This window comes from Lathyrus oleraceus, chromosome 7 (genome assembly GCF_024323335.1).
Source record: "Lathyrus oleraceus cultivar Zhongwan6 chromosome 7, CAAS_Psat_ZW6_1.0, whole genome shotgun sequence".
In the NCBI taxonomy this organism is placed as follows: Eukaryota; Viridiplantae; Streptophyta; class Magnoliopsida; order Fabales; family Fabaceae; genus Lathyrus; species Lathyrus oleraceus.
The window spans coordinates 134,372,336-134,390,577 of record NC_066585.1 but is presented as its reverse complement, the minus strand read 5'-3'; the positions used below and the strand labels follow the sequence as shown (position 1 = coordinate 134,390,577).

Genomic DNA, 18,242 nt, shown 5'->3' with positions numbered 1-18,242 from the left:
GGATGAGTAAGTTAGGCTTTAACATAATAATATGATTCAAGTTGATTTGTGTATTCATGAGGTTTATGACTACGCAATTGTGGATTAGTGTTCCTACGATATCCTTAGTGTGCAAGATTAGTACCTATCGATGCCAACTTAATCGAAGAAGACTTGTAGCCTAGGATGAGTAACTAATGATGTGTTTGTGTTTTCTTTGTTTTATTTTAAATTTTGCTCGGAGTGCAAAAGTTCAAGTGTGGGGGAATTTGACCAGTGCATTTTGATTCACATTCTTCTATATTTATACTTATGCATTTCCATGTTTTAGTTTGGTTATTTTTCCCTTTTAATGTGTTTTTATAATTTATCTTATTTTTACACTTATTTGTTTTTCGCAGTTTATTTTCAGCATTAGCAGTCTGCACAAATAAATTCATAATTGGAGCTAGGAGTATCGGATCGAGGCGTGCTACAAGTTGTTGGAAAGCTAAGGGAAAGAGCTACGACTTTCATGAAGAAGTCAGAAGATAATTCGGACTGTAGCATGGTTGAAAAATCCGTTGAAGCCTTCAGCACTAGATTTATATTTTGTGTTGGGTTATTTAGTTTGAGTCTGGGTTATGTTTTGACCAAATTAGGTTTATTCTACTTTTCCTATAACCTAAGCAGCCGAAAACAGTAGATGGTATCACTATTCACGAAAATTTGAAAGCTTGTACGAATTCCATGGAGAACTAATCCCTCTGATTCGATCTGCCGTAATTCAGGTTCCAAAACTTGAGATTATTATAATGTTAATTTTAGTTTAATTCCTTTCAATGATATTTTGTTTTCTTGTATGCTTAATACGATTTCATGAAATATATTGATTCAATTTGGTTGATTGTATGATCCTAACATAGGCACGTCACGTTTGCTTAATTCGTTTTTGTGTCTGATCAATCATGTTTGCCTAATCCATGAAAACTTATCCCGTTTGCTTAATTCGGACAATAGGATCATACATCTCACAAACTTCACCGCGCTTGTCATTGAGTTTGTATCCAAATAGGAATAGACAATCCGCTTATGGTAATCAAATTATATTATCGATGATAGTAGGAACTGAATTGGTAGATTGAATTATTTCATAATCACTTATTTCATAACAGCTTATTTCAAGAATTGCTTTTAATAATCACTTTTTCTTAATCGAACACCAAACCAAACAACCCCCCCCTTAATTCGATTTACCTTTGGATAATAATAATCAAGAATCCTTGAGAGAACAATATCCAAGTTAAAATTGGCGTCGTACTACATTTTTGAAAAACACTCATTTTGACCCGCGCGCGATAATAGATCACTCGTCCGTATCGATCTTCAACATTCGTATGTGTTAACCGTTTCTTTATTCAATACCCGTCAGTATTGATCCTCAACTCTCGTCCGTGTTGTTATCTTCGTTTTCAATACTCGTCCATATTGATCTTCAACACTCATCCGTGTTAATTGTTTCATGTTTGATACTCGTACGTATTGATCTCCAACACTCGTCCGTGTTGTTACCTTTTCCTGCAAATAATCGTCTGTATTGATCCTTAACACTCGTCTGTGTTGTTATCTTCGTTTTCAATACTCGTCCGTATTGAACTTCAACACTCGTCCGTGTTAATCATCTCTTTTGTGATACTTGCCCGTATTAATATTCAACATTCGTCTGTGTTAATCATTTGATTTTCAATACTCGCCCGTGTTGAGCATCAACACTCATCCGTGTTAATGATCTCTTTTTCAATACTCGTCCGTATTGATCTTTGACACTCGTCCGTGTTAATCCTCTTTTTCAGTACCCGTCAGTCTTGATCCTTAACACTCGTCCGTGTTGGTCCTCTTTTTCGATACTCGTCCGTATTGATCTTCAACACTCGTCCGTGTCGGTTCTCTTTTTCAAACAATCATCTATGTCGATCATTTCATTCTCAATAATCGTCTGTATTAATCTTTAACACTCGTCCGTGTTAGCCTTCTTTTCCAATACTCGTTTGGGTTGATCTTTTTTTTCAATACTCGTCTGTATTGATCTTCAACACTCGTCTGTGTTAATGATCTCTTTTTCAATACTCGTCCGTATTGAACTTCAACACTCGTTCGTGTTAAGCACTTCTTTTTTAATACTCGCCCGTGTCGAGCATCAACACTCGTCTATGTTAGTCATTTCTCTTTCAACACTCGTCCGTACTGATTTGCAACGTTCGTCCGTGTTAATAATTTCTTTTTCAATGCTCGTCCGTATCGATTGGCAACACTCATCCGTGTTAATCATCTCCTTTTCAATACTCGTCCGTATTGATCTTTAACACTCATCCGTGTTGACCATTTCATTTCAATACTCGTCTGTATTGATTGACAACACTCGACTGTGTTGGTCCTCTTTTGCGATATTCGGCCGTGTTGGTCCTTCCTTTTTGACACTCGTCCGTGTTAATCATTTCATTCTCAATAATCGTCTGTATTGATCCTTAACACTCGGCTGTGTTGGTACCTCTTTTTGGTACCCGTCCGTATTGATCGGGGACACTCGTCTGTGTTGATCCTCTTTCCGATACCCATTGTATTGATCTCAACGCTCGTCCGTGTTGTTAAACCCCTTTCGATATTCATTTGTATTGGTATCCATCACTCGTCTGTGTGGACCTCACCCTTCTTGACCTTTTGCTCGGAGACCTTTTTCGAGTACATGGGAGTCGTTGCTACCTGTTATGCGAGAAAATCGTATATCCCCGATAAGACACCTCATTTGCCTTTGCGAAATCTTGCGGGAATACCTCGATCACCGGTTACATGCCAAAACTTGATGGTTAAAAGGAGATGAAAACAAAAAGTGAATGGAAAATAAGAGAAAAAGGAGTAGAGCTAAGAGAAAGACGAAAAAATAATCAATTATTTTGCATTAGCATATTGCATAAGTCATGCATATCTAACCCCTCATAAATATCCATCTACCAAATAACTGTTCAATTCCCAGCAGCTGCCCTGCGCAAAGACTAGTGTGTTCATCCCACATCCCAGTAAATACTTTCTTACGATCTATCTTCACATTACATGCCATTTGTTCATGATGTGAAAATTTTCCGATATTCTAGTATTTAATCCCCTCCCACCTTGATTGTCCGGACGCCGTCGCTATCCGTACACTCAGGTCCGAGAAGATTAAATAGGGGCAGCTGTCATTTCGCCCTACCATTCACATTGATCATATAGGTCACTAATCATAAACATGTCCATATCATCATAAGCATTCATTTCAACTACATGAGCATGGTTTGACACAAGGAGATACGTGACTTGAGTTCAAGGCATGTACTTACATCCAGTAGATACTTTGGTTCGTCCACAATTTGGGAAGGATCAAGAAATCAAACCCCAATCCCTTGGTTTATAACGTTGGTGAAAATTTTCATTTGCTTGGTAAATTGCTTGGTTTTGAGGCATCTGATCAAGCATGATCATGCCTTGATCATCAGGGGTTGCCAGGTACTTTGTCAATCAGGTGTCCATGTGGTTTCATACCTCATTTTATCCTTGGATCCATATTCATTTCTAAAAACAACCATTTGATTCTTGGTGACATGTTTCTTATTGCATATATTCATTCATTTCTTTCAATTTTGGTGTAATTTGATTTACAAGTTTTGTCATTTGGATTCATCAGTGCATTGCATGTTGTCATTACATTCATCGTTGTGTCATAATAGTTTTTCAAATTGATCTTTCTCCAAACTGATTTTAGCTTCGAGTTGATTTTGACTTCAAGTAAATTTTTGAAGTTTAAATTGATTTTTGAGGTTAAATTTGACCTTTGAAATTTAAATTTGAATTTAGAAATCATTTTATCCTTTTTTTTCAAATTAATTCTAGTAATTGCATTGTTTTAAAGTTCAATTTGATTTTTAATACAAAATTAATTGTTGAAGATATGATTGATTTTGAGATTTTTTTTATTATTATTAGTGTTAGAAGTCATTGCATCATGTAAAATTGAGTTTTCGATTTCGATTTAATTTTAGATTTTTAACCATTTTTAGAATTTTCTTGATAGGCCATGGTTGTTAAAAATTCATAATCCAATTATCCAATTCATAAGAGCCCAATCCATTTTAAATAAACCAATTCCATATTTTACCCCATATCCAACCCAATTCAAATCCATTATCCATTTTACAACATAATCCATATTCAAATCCAAATGTCCAATTTCTCGATCCATATGTCGAATTACCACAAACCAGGCCATTATCCAAATTTATTAAGCCAATTAAAAGAAAGTGAATACAACAAGCAGAATGTGTTATTGGAATTGGAGATATAATTGGAAAAGAAGGCCACCAAGAACTGAGGCATAAACGGCGAAAGTGCACAAGCGGCAATAAGCCATTCCAAAAAGCTCACATATCCAGAACCATTTCTCTTCAAATTTTTTCAACCTTAACCAAAGCATACATAGCAAAAAGCTGCTACAAAACTCCAAAAACAATTTCAAAAGCCCATGTACGAAAATTTCCGCAGCTACAGCTAGCAGTAAAACGCGGCTAACAGAAGCCGCACCCAAAAATACAGTAGTACAAACTGCTCTAAAACGCAGCAGTACAAGTTGCTACCACACGCGAATCCAAACCAGCTGCAGCGAAATTGCGAGTTAACCGCAAAATGGCACCAGCCAAGTACAAGTAAAGCCAACGTGTAAACGGAAATTCAAACGCAGAAGTAGAAACTGCAATTCAAAACAACAGAAAACTCTGCAGCTACAAAACGAGCCAACACAAGCTAGCAGTGAAGGCGATCCCAAAACGGCGCACAAGCCGTGAATAACAAACGCGAAAGCAAACGACAAACCAAAAAGTTGTGAACGAGCAACCAAAAAGCTGTGAATGGCAACAGAAAGTGAATAAATAGAAGAATGAGCAATAAAACAAGGACTTTTCTTTTCCATTTTTCTTTTCAGAAGCTTTGATTCTTATTCTCTCTTCTTCTCGAATCTTCCTCATCCTTCCATTTTCTAACAACCGTAACAAACTTTCTTCGTCATAACCACCACCGCACCTCGCTCGTTATCGCAACCTTCATCCATCCTCGACCTCAATCCTTCAAACAACTCCACACCTACTCCATAACAATTCCTCAATTGAATAGCAGCATGAAGCTGAGTCACGCAACAGAAGAAACTTACAACCGAACAAGGGACGAAGATCGGAAAATTGGAGTTTCGAGATACCAGAGGTTGAATCCGTCTTCGCCGATGAAGCCTCCGCCTTCACCAACAAATCCTCCTCCTTTGCCATCGCCGGTAGGTTATTTCTTCCCGTCACGATAATTGATTCTTGTGTTGTGGTGTGAGTCATCATCGAGTTCATTCCACGTTCGCTTGATTACTCGATCCGATTCGTGTGAGAGCAATACGAAACCGCTTTTGTTTTCGTTCTTGATCCATTTGCTGCGTTGAAGAATCGTGTTAGGCGTTTCTACTTGGAGAGTGAGAGGCCTTTTCGTTTCAGTGAAGAGAGGTTGAAAACGGAGTACGGCGTAAGGGTCGTCGATTTACATCGCCGGCACGACCGGGATCTGGCGTGGTACGCTCTTCTGGTGAGCCGCGGTTGTAAGCATGACGAAGGAAAATTTTACTTCGTACCCCTACGTTTAGCCTCATACCCCTATAATTTTTCAAAAATACCAATTTTACCCTTAACTGATTTTAACCAATTTACCATTTCATTTTTACCATTCAGTTGAAACTTCCAAAAATTACACATTCCATCCTCGCACCGGAACTCCTGGAAAAAGACTTCCGGTATGTATTTTTTCCAAACCGGAAGACTTCACCAAAGACATCCGGAACACACCAAGTAGTGAACCGGAAGACTTCAAGAAAGAGTTCCGGTTCTTTAATAAAAAAGACACGTTCCAGAACACTTCTTGAAAGAGTTCCGGTAAACAAAGTGACACATACTAGAACTCTTTGAAGAAGTCTTCCGATTTGTGTTTTATGTATTTCAGAACTTTTTTTTGAAGACTTCCGGTTTGCATTTTTTGTTTGTTTTTCGTTTTTAAAAAATTAAAAAAAAATTATTGTGCAGGAATGGAAACTCTTCCCCAAATATGTGTAGATACTTCTGATGCGTTTATAACGACTGAAAGATTTAGTACACGAGAAGAGGTGATCAAATGGATTAAAGAGGTTGGAATCGATAATAAAGTAACTGTTATTATCAGTCGTTCAGATACTGAAACAGGGAAGAGAGGGAGAAGTAATAAATTAATAGTTGGTTGTGATAAAGGTTGGAAACACAAGAGTACTGATAGTGGAACCTAAAGTGCGTCCAAGAAATGTGGATGCCCATTTAAAATAAGGTCGACTCCGGCGAAAGACGGGTCTGGTTGGAAGATTGATGTAAAATGTGGGTTACATAATCATGGTTTACCTGATAGATTAGAAGGTCATTCCTTTATTGGTAGGTTAACCACAGATGAGAAGCAACATGTCACTGATTTGACAAAGAGACACGTACCACCTAGACACATATTGCTTTCCTTGCAAGACCGAGATCCTGAGAATGTCACTCGGATTACGCAAGTATACAAGCATAAGAGTGTGATACAAAAAGAGATAAGAGATCCTAGAAGTGAGATACAACATTTGTTTAAGCTTATTGAGGATGCAGACTATGTGCATTGGAGTAGAAAAAAGGATGACTCGGAAGTTGTGAGAGATATATTTTGGGCCCATCCTGATTCAGTTAAGTTGTTGAATATTTTTTCGATTGTGTTAGTTATGGATAACACCTACAAGACAAACAAATATAGACAACCTTTGTTTGAAAATTTTGGCATGACACCAACCGAGTTGACTTTTGTTGTTACATTTGCATATATGGAGTCTGAGCAGACAGAGAATTTTTGTTGGGTATTGGAGAAACTAAAAGAGTTGTTTGTGAAGAAAGACTTATGTCCACAAGTGATTTTGACAGATAGAGATCTTGCTTTGATGAAAGCAATCGAAATTGTGTTTCCCAGGTCGATTAATTTGCTATGTATATTTCACATTAACAAAAACGTTGGTGCCAAATGCAAACAACATGTGGTGAATGACCTGCAAAAGACGATAGATACATTATGGATGGAAGTTGTTTGGGCTAGTGATGAGGTTGATTATGGTCAACGGTTGCATCAACTTGAGCAAGCATGTGTTGATTATAATGGATTTATTAATTATGTGAAAGACACATGGTTGACTCCACATAGACATAGATTTGTTGGAGCATGGATTAATCGAGTGCTACATTTGGGTAACACAACGACTAATCGGTACGTATTATAATTTTTTATGTGTTATTTTTATATGTGATATTTTTCTATGTATTTTTTATGTGTTATTTTCAATATTTTTATGTGTTATATACTTGTAGGAGAGTAGGATATCCACCGAGATGTTTGCAACTGAACATGGACGCATCTCCAAGATATCTGTATAGGGTAACTAGTGCAACTGCTCCCCAACTATATCCCGAACATCTATCTAAGTCCGTAAACAGTAGGAGGTATCGTTCCTCGACAAGTGCAAAGGTCTTATCGACAAAAATAGTGGAACCCACCAATATCAACAGATATGCTCTGGTCGCATATGCCCAGCTGGAAGCAACTCTATGCTGTACGAATAAATCGTATAACCACTCCAACTTATAATACGAACCCCTGCAGCTACGAACATGTGATTGTGCCTCACTCTGTGACACTCCTAAGTAGTCAACAGCAAGTTCAACAGCTACCTCTTCTGTGACATCCTGAGGACTCCATAAGATACCCCTGATGGGCAAGTGAAGCAGACATGAGACGTCATTCAAAGTAATGCTCATTTCACCAAACGGCATGTGAAATGAAGATGTCTCTAGATGCCATATTTCAATAAATGCAGAGACAAGATTTGTGTCTATCTTGTTGAGACTAGTTCTCTGAAGTGAAGATAAACCAGATCTAGATACCCAACTCTCCACTTGTTGTGGAAGAGCCAGTGGAATCCTAGATGTGAGCTTCAGTCCATGTCCAGCAACCTTTAACTCTTTCTTTGGACCTCTTTCCTCAAAACAATTAAAACACATATTAGAAAACATAATATAAAATATTCAACTATTATTCATTTTCAAATATATCCCGTTTATTTACCTCACCAAACCATAAATGGCCAGCAACATGATGCTCGTACTTCACCAAAAGAGACGTATCGTATGACCCTCCTGGATATCCAGTCGGCTCTGCTGCAGATGAAGATGCGCCCCGGTCTAAAGTGCGGTCTGGAATCTTACCATCTGCACCTCGTCTTCGAACCACTACAAAAAAAATATTATAACAAAATAATTAAAAATTAAAAAAATTAAAAAAATTATAAAAAAAAAATGCACCGGAACACTTCAAAGAAGAGTTCCGGTGGGAAAAAAACAAGGTTGACTACCAGAACACTTCTTAAAAGAGTTCTGATTTAGTTCATCCAAACCGAAAGTCTTTAAGAAAGAGTTCTGGTATACAGCCAACCAAACCGGAAGACTTTCTAAAAGACTTCCGGTTCAATGCCCCAAAAATGCAGCAAACCGGAAGACTTTAGATAAGTGTTCCGGTATACAATATATGAACCGGAAGACTTACTCTTAATGTTCCGGTTTACAATGCCAAAAAATCCCAAAAATGTGTGTTCCGGAAGTCTTCAAGTGCAAATGGAAAAAACTTCCATTTCTGAAAAATATACCCTATTTATATAAGGGTATTTTGGTCCAAAAAAATTATTTATAGGGGTGTGGGTACAATTGTAGGGGTACGAGGTAAAGTTTTCATAACAAAGGTGATGATGGGAACCTTGTGTTTCCTCATATGTTATTCATCGGTGGGCGTATGAACAATCATAAGGCACAATCAAGTTTTTGTTGCTTCACACCCTCTTTGGCCTGCTTTACGCCCTGCGAGTGGGCCTTCCACTCCACATTCCAGGCCCAATCCTTTTATGTGGAGTCCTTTACTTTATTTTTTTTGGTGATTTAGTTTAATAGAATATTTAGAATATTAGAAATAATTAAGACACATTAGAACTAACTAGTATTTGTTAGAGTTAATTTAGGTTAATTAGCTTAGTCTTAGAATTTTAGGATTAATTAGTCATTAAAATTAATTAGATTTTAGAATATTCTTAATCTAGATTAGAGGCTAATTAGAAATTTTAGAAATACTATTAGAATTGAATAATTTTAGGATTAGTCTAAATAGATTTTTGGAAATTAATTACCAATATTAAATTTAGATTTTCAATTAGAAATATTAGAAGCAATTAGAAAGAATTAGGAATTTAGGTTCATTAGAATTTTTAGATTTAGGTTATAATTTTCGTAAAATTAGAAAAAAGATAATTAGAAATATTAAATTTAGTTTAAAATTTAATTGGTTTTAATTGGAAGTTTCATGTATAGATATGAAACCATAATTGTAAAATGACGATTGTACCCATAGGTTTATAAATAGGCTAATTTTGCATATTCCCATAGTCTTAGGGTTTATAGAATTTTCTAATTGGTCAATTAACCTATCTATTATTTCTCATGTGGTTAATCTTGGTTTTAATTCATGATTAGATAAAGATTATATTTTAGAATTAACTTTCATTTGAATGATTTTATTTCCGCACTCCCTTGTACTTTACATGTACCCCCATCCCCTTTCCGATGTATGCTTTTACTCGCTTTTTCTTTTATTGCTTTATAGCTACTCCTTAGGCATTAGGAACGCTCATTATTTCGCAACCAATAAGCAAACCCTTGATCCCACGTCAAACAACCTTTTCTTAAATCAAATCAATAAGCAAACCATTGATCCAACGTCAAGTGGTCTTTTTTCAAACCAAGTTCAAAAACACAATAAATAGCGATTAGGATTGCACGTCACGAGCCTTAAGTGGTAAAGAAGGGATGAGACTGGAACTTTCCTACACTCATTCTAAATGCTTCGAACACAAGACGTTTGGCTTGGTAGTTCGAGGCATTCACTTTATCCATAGTCTTTAGTGAAATCCGAAATCAATAACGTTTTCTCGAAACCTAAAAACAATTCAACGCATTCAAACCTTTTGTTTGAGTCTTAGGGCGACGCAATCGAAAACCCTTCTTCAAGGTAATAAAATCAACAAAATAAACAAACATTTTAAATCTACGAACTACGAGGCTCTGATTTCCCACTTCAACAAGTGGGCATACGTAGGCACGAGGACCCAATCCTTGACGAGCACACTAATTTAAAACCCACCTCCACTCCGCAAAACCATTGGCAAGCAAACATTCGATAAACAATATTCACGTAAGCGTAAACATCCTAGATGGTTTCCATGGAGTACCATGAATGTGAGGGGTGCTAATACCTCCCCTCACATAACCGACTTTCGAACCTGTTTGTAGTTGTGATGACCATTCTTTGGGATTTTTTTCGATATTTTTCATTTCTTTTGGAATAAATAAAAATCGATGACAACTTTGTAGCTTTCGTGTAGTGACAATTCTCTAATATATGTTCTAGATGAAGTATAATCTTCTATTTTAATGTTTCAAAATGCTATAGGTTTACTATTTTTACAAAGAGAAACCTATCTACTAGGTAATTTTCCTATCACATAAAAAAAAGAGAAAATTAGAGTCGCACATGGTTATATTTTTAGATTCTCTTTGTAAACGTGTTAAATGTATTCTTTAAAGAAAAGATTTACAGCCTTCCATCATCAAAAATGAAAAAGTTATAGAATTGATGAGTGAAAAGTTTACAAAAAGGATGCAATAAATCTTCTTGCACTTTTTGTTCATCGTAGAAGAATTTGAAAAAAAATCACATGTAAAAAAACTTTATGGTGTTACAATTCTATGTTTCAAAAGTTAATTGAACAACTTGATTTATTGGATCTTAGAAGATTTAAATGAAGAGTTTAGTAATTCTACATTTAAAATTATTTAATAATTAAAGTTGTTCTAAATGGTATGTTATTTTGAATTCATTAGTGCAAATATCTATCAAAATTGCCCCTTTCAAAATTTAAAGATAGAGAATTTTACTAATAATATTTTGATTAAAAATAATAGATTTTTTTTTATATATTTATGTATTTATGTGAGAATCATGAAGATCAACTACAATGAAGATGAAACAAAATCCTCATATGATAGAAATGAAAGATGAGAGTAAAAAATATATTTAGCAACAAAATCCTTCTATGATAGAAATCAAAGAAGATAATGAAGAGTAGATTCTGCTCTATTGAGATTCGTATGTCTGATATATTTTTTGTTTATGAAAAAAGGTTACAGTAATATAAATATTTAAATTTAAATCAAACAAGATATATTACATGATATTATTTTTGCCCTCAACTCATATGTGATAAAAATTGGATGGTGATTATGGAAAGTGGATTCAACTATTGGTTACTTAAAATATTATCACACACCATAAAAAAAGGAAGGAAAAGAAAGAAAGAAATCAATAAACACAGCATATTTAACAACTTCCTTAATGCAAAGAATCATGTTAATATGTTGTGCATGTAGTGGAACTGCAGTTTGTTTGTTAATTGAGAAATTGTACACGAGCTTGTTTGTTATATCTTCCGACTTTGCTACAAGATATATTAAAATCAAAAACAAATTTACATTAAAGAAAACCATTGAATTGTCAGGATCAGAACAAATTTATAGAAATACTTAAAAGTTGTCCATAAAATGATTCATAGAGTGAAAACACTTTCGGAGAGAGAGAGAGAGTACATGTACCAAATCTAACAACACTTTCACAGAGAAAACATTATAACCTGTCAAATGATATTTTCAGTCACTTATCTAACATCTTACAACAAAGGTTCACAGAGAAGGCAATAGGCAATATGAGAACTCTTCACTGCCCATTATCTTGAAGTGGAGCGTTGGTGTTATGTTGGTGCTTCTCCTCATCATCTTTATTGGATGACTTAACATCCTACGGGTAGAAAAAGTAACAAAATCAATTGGCATTGCAAAAGGGATCTATCAAATGCATGTAAGGAATGTTACCTTTTCGCCGAGACATGGATCAAGATTGGGAGATGCAGCACTGGCAGGCTCCGCGGCAGAAGCAGGAGCAGCATCAGAAGCAGACTTGGCAGCCGCAGCAGATGCGACAGAGGAGGAAGAGGAACGCACAGAAAGTCGCGGAAGACTGGAGGAGGAACGCATAGAGAATCGCGAACGATAATTGTTAATCTTCACACCCTTGATAGATTCTCCAATCTGTTGAGTAACAACAATCACAAACTCTTTTTAGGGTTGTTTCATTTAAAACTATCTAACCTTAGATTCTCATAAAACAATTACCACACTCGGCTCACTTATAGTTTTAAAATAACTACCTGCTTCAGATTAAAAGAACTCGGATACTTTGTTGTGAGGTTAACTTCAGCCGACGGCGAGTTTTGTCGCAAGAAGTCAACCATTCCATCAGGTATGGCAGGTGGTTCGAAACATGTTTCAAATGCCTTTCTTAACTTCGCACCTTCTTTAGGTGACTTGGCAGCAGCTTTCTTTAACATGGCTTCTTTCATTAATACTAATAAAGATCCTTCATAAATTCGTATCAGGTCTATTTTCAATGACTTCAACTTATGCAAAGAACGGAGCTTAACCTCGAATAAATCAGGAACTAAGGAGAGAATCTAATAAACGGGAGTTAATTAGGATCAACTTTGGGCAAGTCATTTGAATTTTAACAATACTAAAAAACCATAAAAAATAATCCTAAGAAACGTAAAAATAAAGTCCGAAAACATAATAGGTACCTGAAGAGCAGTTGAAGTGACGGTCAATGACTCTATATTTGCAAAGTCTAGCAGCCAGCTAAATAAAACCAAAGCATCCTCCTGCGAAGCTGAAAAGTGTACTGATTCGATATTTACTTGTTTAATAGAAGAAAGTCCACTCCCACGTATATTGTGAATATGGTGGCTACCGGCATAGTTAAAGGCACAAAGACTTGGAGCATATAGCTTGATTTTGGCAAAGAGAGATGAATTATTTTGCATATCTAAATTGACAAGTGTCTCGCTTGATATGTTGAGGATTTGTGCATCGATTACCTTACAAGAACGAATGACCAAACTATTCAACTTGGTAAACTCCAAAAAGGGCTCAGCACAACCGCTTTCATCACCGCAAAAGGCAAAATCTTCTAGATCCAAGCTTGTAAGTAAAGGCAAATTCAAAGATTTGGGAAATAATGTTTTCTTAGGATCCCTCCATGTAGGGCCAACTGAAAGCTTAAGAGATGTAAGTGCCCGGCATGAAGAAACACAGCTGAAAATGAGACCAATATCACCATGTAGAGAGATTACTAATTCTTGAAGATGGATGTTATGGAAATAAACATAGTTTAAAAACTTTTTAAGGAGTCGAGGCTCAATATCACCACGACGGCTAATATTAAATGTATGTAGTGCAGTTGAGGGATCACGGAGAGACAAAACCTTAGACATGAATACTGAAAATATCTTCAACGTCCTAAATTGAAATGAATTCAAATTAAGAGTTGGAATACGTTTCCAGAGATGTTTCCATCTGGTGGACAAAACACAAGTTTGAACCGCATGTGGTGTTCTCAAAAATGACAAAATGTGAAGGATAATACATTCTGGTAAGTCACTCAATCTATCTTTGTGCTGATCCCCATCGACTCTTCTTCTCCCCATATTTGTTTGGATCCTGTCATGATAGAGATGATCAGACAAGCCCATAATTATCTGAAGAAAAAGCAAATGAGCATAGTATTTGGAAGAAAGTATTTTGAAGTTAGAGGATAATAATTTAGGGGTAAAATGAAATTCAGTTAGAGAGTGTAAATAAAATACCATGCCATGGTCGATCATCGATGAGTTGAGACTTATCCAATGAAACGGAACGGAACGCTGCAGCACACAGTCACAATTAAACACGATTAGTTAGTACTCGCATCACACCTAAATGCACGAAGTAGAAAATTCATAATCAATCACGAAAACAACAATTGAGATCGAACATGAATATTCATATTTATTAGGGATTAACCGTCATTATGAATTTGTATAAGAAATCTACAACCAAAAAACATTCTCATCATCGTTGAGCTGATCAACCGATAAACAAAAATATTGACACTCGTCCGTGTTAATAATTTCTTTTTCAATGCTCATCCGTATTGATTGGCAGCACTCATCCGTGTTAATCATCTCTTTTTCAATACTTGTTCGTATTGATCTTCAACACTCATCTGTGTTGACCATTTCATTTCAATACTCGTTTGTATTGATCGGAAACACTCGGCTGTGTTGGTCCTCTTTTGCGATATTCGGCCGTGTTGGTCCTTCCTTTTTGACACTCGTCCGTGTTAATCATTTCATTCTCAATAATCGTCTGTATTGATCCTCAACACTTGGTTGTGTTGGTACCTCTTTTTGATACTCGTCTATATTGATCGGCGACACTCGTCTGTGTTGATCCTCTTTTCGATACTAGTTGTATTGATCTCAACGCTCGTCCGTGTTGTTAAACCCCTTTCGATATTCATTCGTATCGGTATCCATCACTCATCTGTGTGGACCTCACCCTTCTTGACCTTTTGTTCGGAAGACCTTTTTCTAGTACATGGGAGCCGTTGCTACCTATTGTGCGAGAAAATCGTATATCCCCGACAAGACACCTCATTTGCCTTTGCGAAATCTTGCGGGAATACCTCGATCACCGGTTACATGCCAAAACTTGATGGTTAAAAGGAGATGAAAACAAAAAATGAATGGAAAATAAGAGAAAAAGGAGTAGAGCTAAGAGAAAGAGGAAAAAAAATCAATTATTTTGCATTAGCATATTGCATACGTCATGCATATCTAATCCCTCATAAATATCCATCTACCAAATAATTGTTCAATTCCCAGCAGCTGCCCTGCGCAAAGACTAGTGTGTTCATCCCACACCCCAGTAAATACTTTCTTACGATCTATCTTCACATTACATGCCATTTTTTCCTGATGTGCAAATTTTCCGATATTCTAGTATTTAATCCCCTCCCACCTTGATTGTTTGGACGTCGTCGCTATCCATACACTCAGGTCCGAGAAGATTAAATAAGGGCATCTGTCATTTTGCCCTACCATTCACATTGATCATGTAGGTCACTAATCATAAACATGTGCATATCATCATAAGCATTCATTTCAACTACATGAGCATGGTTTGACACAAGGAGATACGTGACTTGAGTTCAAGGCATGTACTTACATCCGATAGATACTTTGGTTCGTCCACAATTTGGGAAGGATCAAGAAATCAAACCCCAATCCCTTGGTTTATAACGTTGGTGAAAATTTTCATTTGCTTGGTAAATTGCTTGGTTTTGAGGCATTTGATCAAACATGATCATGCCTTGATCATCAGGGGCTGCCAGGTACTTTGTCAATCAGGTGTCCATGTGGTTTCATACCTCATTTTATCCTTGGATCCATATTCATTTCTAAAAACAACCATTTGATTCTTGGTGACATGTTTCTTATTGCATATGTTCATTCATTTCATTCAACTTTGGTGTAATCTGATTTACAAGTTTTGTCATTTGGATTCATCAGTGCATTGCATGTTGTCATTACATTCATCGTTGTGTCATAATAGTTTTTCAAATTGATGTTTCTCCGAATTGATTTTAGCTTCGAGTTGATTTTGACTTCAAGTAAATTTTTGAAGTTTAAATTGATTTTTGAGGTTAAATTTGACCTTTGAAATTTAAATTTGAATTTAGAAATCATCCTTTTTTTTTCAAATTAATTCTAGTAATTGCATTGTTTTAAAGTTCAATTTTATTTTTAATACAAAATTAATTGTTGAAGATATGATTGATTTTGAGATTTTTTTATTATTATTAGTGTTAGAAGTCATTGCATCATGTAAAATTGAGTTTTCGATTTCGATTTAATTTTAGAATTTTAACCATTTTTAGAATTTTCTTGATAGGCCATGGTTGTTAAAAATTCATAATCCAATTATCCAATTCATAAGAGCCCAATCCATTTTCAATAAACCAATTCCATATTTTACCCCATATCCAACCCAATTCAAATTTATTATCCATTTTACAACATTATCCATTTTATGACATAATCCATATTCAAATCCAAATGTCCAATTTCTAGATCCATATGTCCAATAACCACAAACCAGCTGCAGCAAAATTGTGAGTCAAACGCAAAATGGCACCAGCCAAGTACAAGTAAAGCCAACAGAAAACTCCGTAGCTACAACGCGAGCCAACACAAGCTAGCAGTGAAGGCGATCCCAAAACGGCGCAGAAGCCGTGAATAACAAACGCGAAAGCAAACGACAAACCAAAAAGCTGTGAACGAGCAACCAAAAAGCTGTGAACGGTAACAGAAAGTGAATAAATAGAAGAATGAGCAATGAAACAAGGAATTTTCTTTTCAGAAGCTTTGATTCTTATTCTCTCTTCTTCTCGAATCTTCCTCATTCTTCCATTTTCTAACAACCGTAACAAACTTTCTCCGTCATAACCACGACCGCACCTCGCTCGTTATCGCAACCTTCATCCATCCTCAACCTCAATCCTTCAAACAACTCCACACCTACTCCATAAAAATTCCTCAATTTGAATAGCAGCACAAAGCTGAGTCACGCAACAGAAGAAACTTACAACCGAACAAGGGACGCAGATCGGAGAATTGGAGTTTCGAGATACCGGAGGTTGAATCCGCCTTCGCCGACGAAGCCTCCGCCTTCGCCAACGAATCCTCCACCTTTGCCATCGCTGGTAGGTTATTTCTTCCCGTCGCGATAATTGATTCTTGTGTTGTGGTGTGAGTCATCATCGAGTTCATTCCACGTTCGCTTGATTACTCGATCTGATTCGTGTGAGAGCAATACGAATCCGCTTTTGTTTTCGTTCTTGATCCATTTGCTGCGTTGAAGAATCGTGTTAGGCGTTTCTACTTGGAGAGTGAGAGGCCTTTTCGTTTCAGTGAAGAGAGGTTGGAAACGGAGGACGGCGTAAGGGCCGCCGTTTTACATCGCCGGCGTGGCCGGGATCTGGCGTGGTACACTCTTCTGGTGAGCCGCGGTTGTAAGCATGACGAAGGTGATGATGGGAACCTTGTGTTCCCTCATATGTTATTCATCGGTGGGCCTATGAACAATCATAAGGCACAATCAAGTTTTTGTTGCTTCACACCCTCTTTGGCCTGCTTTACCCCCTACGAGTGGGCCTTCCACTCCACATTCCAGGCCCAATCCTTTTATGTGGAGTCCTTTACTCTTTTTTTTTGTGATTTAGTTTAATAGAATATTTAGAATATTAGAAATAATTAGGACACATTAGAACTATCTAGTATTTGTTAGAGTTAATTTAGGTTAATTAGCTTAGTCTTAGAATTTTAGGATTAATTAGTCATTAAAATTAATTAGATTTTAGAATATTCTTAATCTAGATTAGAGACTAATTAGAAATTTTAGAAAATATTAGAAATACTATTAGAATTGAATAATTTTAGGATTAGTCTAAATAGAATTTTGGAAATTAATTACCAATATTAAATTTAGATTTTCAATTAGAAATATTAGAAACAATTAGAAAGAATTAGGAATTTAGGTTCATTAGAATTTTTTGATTTAGGTTATAATTTTCGTAAAATTAGAAAAAAGATAATTAGAAATATGAAACCATAATTGGAAGTTTCATGTATAGATATGAAACCATAATTGTAAAATGACGATTGTATCCATAGGTTTATAAATAGGCTAATTTTGCATGTTCCCATAGTCTTAGGGTTTATAGAATTTTCTAATTGGTCAATTAACCTAGCTATTATTTCTCATGTGGTTAACCTTGATTTTAATTCATGATTAGATAGAGTTTAAATTTTAGAATTAACTTTCATTTGAATGATTTTATTTCCGCACTCCCTTGTATTTTACCTGTACCCCCATCCCCTTTCCGATGTATGTTTTTACTCGCTTTTTTTTATTGCTTTATAGCTACTCCTTAGGCATTAGGAACACTCACTATTTCGCAACCAATAAGCAAACCCTTGATCCCACGTCAAACAGCCTTTTCTTAAATCAAAATCAATAAGCAAACCATTGATCCAACGTCAAGCGGTCTTTTTTCAAACCAAGTTCAAAAACACAATAAATGGCGATTAGGATTGCACG

The 18,242-nt window shown here is 36.0% G+C and overlaps 1 protein-coding gene across 2 annotated transcripts; it reads right to left on the bottom strand.

Annotated features, from left to right (window-relative positions):
- Positions 1 to 11,732: 11,732 nt before the first annotated feature.
- Positions 11,733 to 13,989, bottom strand: LOC127105045 (putative F-box/FBD/LRR-repeat protein At1g78760). Of its 2 annotated transcripts, XM_051042213.1 has the most exons (6): positions 13,907 to 13,989; positions 13,139 to 13,760; positions 12,842 to 13,048; positions 12,416 to 12,718; positions 12,081 to 12,296; positions 11,733 to 12,006 (listed from the first exon to the last, which is right to left on the bottom strand). In XM_051042213.1, exons 1-6 carry the CDS (start codon positions 13,912 to 13,914, stop codon positions 11,926 to 11,928), a joined length of 1,437 nt encoding a protein of 478 aa, XP_050898170.1. In that variant the 5' UTR covers positions 13,915 to 13,989; the 3' UTR covers positions 11,733 to 11,925. The 2 variants fall into 2 exon arrangements, with proteins under 2 accessions (XP_050898170.1, XP_050898169.1); XM_051042212.1 differs by having other exon boundaries at positions 12,842 to 13,760.
- Between the last annotated feature and the right edge of the window lie 4,253 nt (positions 13,990 to 18,242).

What these genes read in the sequence shown, in the direction of transcription:
- LOC127105045 (XM_051042212.1), bottom strand. An exon ending in TCACTTCAACTGCTCTTCAG is followed by an intron (nt 12,719 to 12,841) that starts GTACCTATTATG and finishes CCCGTTTATTAG; the next exon opens with ATTCTCTCCTTAGTTCCTGA. An exon ending in GTTCTTTTAATCTGAAGCAG is followed by an intron (nt 12,297 to 12,415) that starts GTAGTTATTTTA and finishes GTTACTCAACAG; the next exon opens with ATTGGAGAATCTATCAAGGG.